This window comes from Orycteropus afer, unplaced genomic scaffold (assembly GCF_000298275.1).
Source record: "Orycteropus afer afer isolate SDZICR_OR568_19922 unplaced genomic scaffold, OryAfe1.0 scaffold00001, whole genome shotgun sequence".
Classification (NCBI taxonomy): Eukaryota; Metazoa; Chordata; class Mammalia; order Tubulidentata; family Orycteropodidae; genus Orycteropus; species Orycteropus afer.
Genome location: NW_006921588.1, coordinates 8,744,615 through 8,747,517, shown reverse-complemented (window position 1 = coordinate 8,747,517; position 2,903 = coordinate 8,744,615). Strand labels below are relative to the sequence as shown.

The 2,903-nt window shown below is 29.4% G+C and overlaps 1 protein-coding gene across 1 annotated transcript in view; it reads right to left on the bottom strand.

Moving 5' to 3' along the window:
* CALCRL (calcitonin receptor like receptor) overlaps positions 1–2,903 on the bottom strand; it is a 57,011-nt gene that overhangs the window by 17,646 nt on the left and 36,462 nt on the right. Inside the window, exons 7-9 of the mRNA XM_007959411.2 lie at positions 1,170–1,323; positions 338–398; positions 189–255 (exon numbers count right to left, since the gene is read on the bottom strand). Of these exons, the coding sequence (XP_007957602.1) occupies positions 189–255; positions 338–398; positions 1,170–1,323 (282 nt within the window). The remainder of the gene's footprint in view (positions 1–188; positions 256–337; positions 399–1,169; positions 1,324–2,903) is intronic.

The window sequence follows — 2,903 nt, the reverse complement described above, 5'->3', positions numbered from 1 at the left end:
ATATACATATACATATACATATACATAGAGAGAGAGAGAGAAGGAGGGAGGGAGAGTTTGGAAGCCTTGAATTTTAGCTAAGAAACATGAAATGTAATACTTTCATCTTTTTATACATAGTTAGTATTAGCTAGAGGCTGTAATTACAGTCTGATGTCCAATGCTCTTAGAGAATTGTAATTACATACCAGTAAAGCAGCACAAATTGGACCGTGGATAATATAAAGGAGATGGGTATCAGAACTGATCCAGCAACTAGGGGAAAACACAGGGAAATTGTGTGAAAGACTTCATTTTACTTAGTTTCAATAGAAATTGTAAAGAGAGATTATCTTACTTGTCATTGTAATATAAACTTCTGGCAACAGCATGTATACAAGCAGGAACCAGTGGAAATCCTGTAAATATTGATGAAAAAGAAAACAAACAGGTAAATTTCCCTAAAGATGGAACTCTAAAGTATTTCATGAAACATGAAAATCAGAGATAGGGCAGGAGCTCTCTATCTCTAGATAGAGAGAAATATAATTTCTGTTATTTTTCTGGAAATTACTCATATTGAATTCATTTTCTACATTTTATATTTTGCATTATTATTTTTTTAATCTAATGCTAGAAGTGTATGTCTGTTTGCTTTATGAACAATACCATGTCAAGCAGATTGTATGGAAAAATATCTTTTGTGTTCCTTTATTCATTTATTTACCCCTCTATTCTTAGCATGAAAGGCACAATTAATTTTGAAAACAAATTTTTTAAAAAACTAACTTGTTTTATTATTGCTGTTTAAATGTCTCTTTTTTTTTCTGGTTAAGCCCAATACCCTTATGTTACATATGAGGAATTTAGAGTGAAGCAGACTAGATCACTTATTCATGATTTCAATTTCGCTGTTTCAGTTACTACATATTCAGCCAACATTCATTAATTCATTGGAATAGTAAATAGAAAAAAGGCATCACATTACTGATTGACCTGCAATGACTGAAAACATTGGATACATTTGTGAATATTAATCCACTTTAAATATCTCAGTTTACAGTAATAAGCAAAAATTATATACCTAATTGTCTTTAATAATAATAATAATCCTATTTTTATTACAAAGGCATCTTGCATTCTTTTGAAAAACTCTCAATCAGGTAAAGCAGCAGATGTGTGGCACTTACCCCAGCCAAGAAAATAATACCACATCAGGTGCTGCTTCTCTGTGAATACCGCCACCACGATGAGTGTGTGGAGGTGAATGCCTTCACAGAGCATCCAAAAGTAATTACAACCGATGAGGTAAAGATGAATGAACTGGAACACTTTGCAACTAACCTGTGAGGGATAAAAAAGAAATTTACATTTAGTTGTTCATGAATTTGTGTATACAGGAATAGTTCTGTTTATCTCAGTTTTCTAGGAACATGGACTTTTCTTTCTACACAAATTTTTATACACCAAGGATTCAGACTTGTAAAATGCCAGTCTTCACATTTATCTAATGTGTCTCTAAGTTTTCAGCCACAGACTCCAAAGATTTATAATTGAAAAGCTCACAGATTATGGATTAAATTACATAAAAATTAAAAAATGTATACATAAATATGTACATAAAAATACATAAAATGTATACATCATAAAAATGTATACATAAAAATGTATACACATCAACACAAACACAAAAATGTAAATACCTGGTAGTTTATCATATTTTATAAAATAAATAAAGTTATTTTTGCTGAGTAATTTAATGTTCATATTTCCAAATTTACTAAATTTAGTGGATATATATTTTCCTAGTATATTTTAGTCATTATATAAATATGAGTATAAAAATTTCACAGATGGATTGTATCTATTTATATTTATTTAAAATATGTTAGCATAAACCCCTTGATAATTTCATTCTATTGGAAAAATACTAATATACATAAGAGCAATTCATTGAAAGCACTCAAATACTTGGAAAGTCTTGCAGATTACAGGCTTTCCAAATACTTACAAAGTTAATAATCTAATGAGCTCATAATTTATTCAAATATTAGGTTTAAGAATTTCATATAGGAGAAGAGAATGAAATTTTATGGTTTCTCTTCCTGTTTTCCTCACTTTCTCTTCTTTACTCTTAAGAGAAAGAGAGAGAGAAGCTCAAATATAAAGTAAACACAAGGGAGTAAGAGATACAGGTTACTCCTCAACAGGAATAATAAATTAAAGGTGCCCTTATTAGGTTCAATTTACATTCTGGGACTTAATAAACATTAAGTGGCAGTTTTCATAATTTTTAAAATACATTTTTCACTAAAGAGAAAATTAAAAATGAAATACAGAGTAAAATAAACATTGAATTCTCATAGGATGGTAATAATATTTCCATAGGAGTTAGTTTACAAAATTTTTCACATATATTGTCTTATGTAGTTCTTAAGATAATTCTGTGTGGAATTATTGCTAGTTAGATATTTTATGTATGAAAAAAACTAATTATTGGAGAAGTTAAATGTTTCTGACCTTCATGTAACATCAATCAAAGCTACCCTCCAAACATAAATCCTGTCATTCCAAGTCTGTTTTCACCACTATACGCAATACCTCCTGGTGGAAAAGTATTTGAAACACTTGTTCTTTCATTAAAAACATCTGAAGAATGCATATCATTAGATTGTGAATAACACATCTTAATGTCAAACACAGGACTATATTAACAAAGTGCTCTCAAAGGTAGAAGTTATTCAAGTACATTGTATAGAAATGATATACTTCCATTCAACTTCCTTATCTATCTATCTATCTATCTATCTATCTATCTATCTATCTATCTATATATTTTTATTAGGATTTGGGTGAAGATTTACAGAGTAAATTCACTTTTCATACAGCAGTTCACATATACTTTGTCTCATGTCATTGACCAA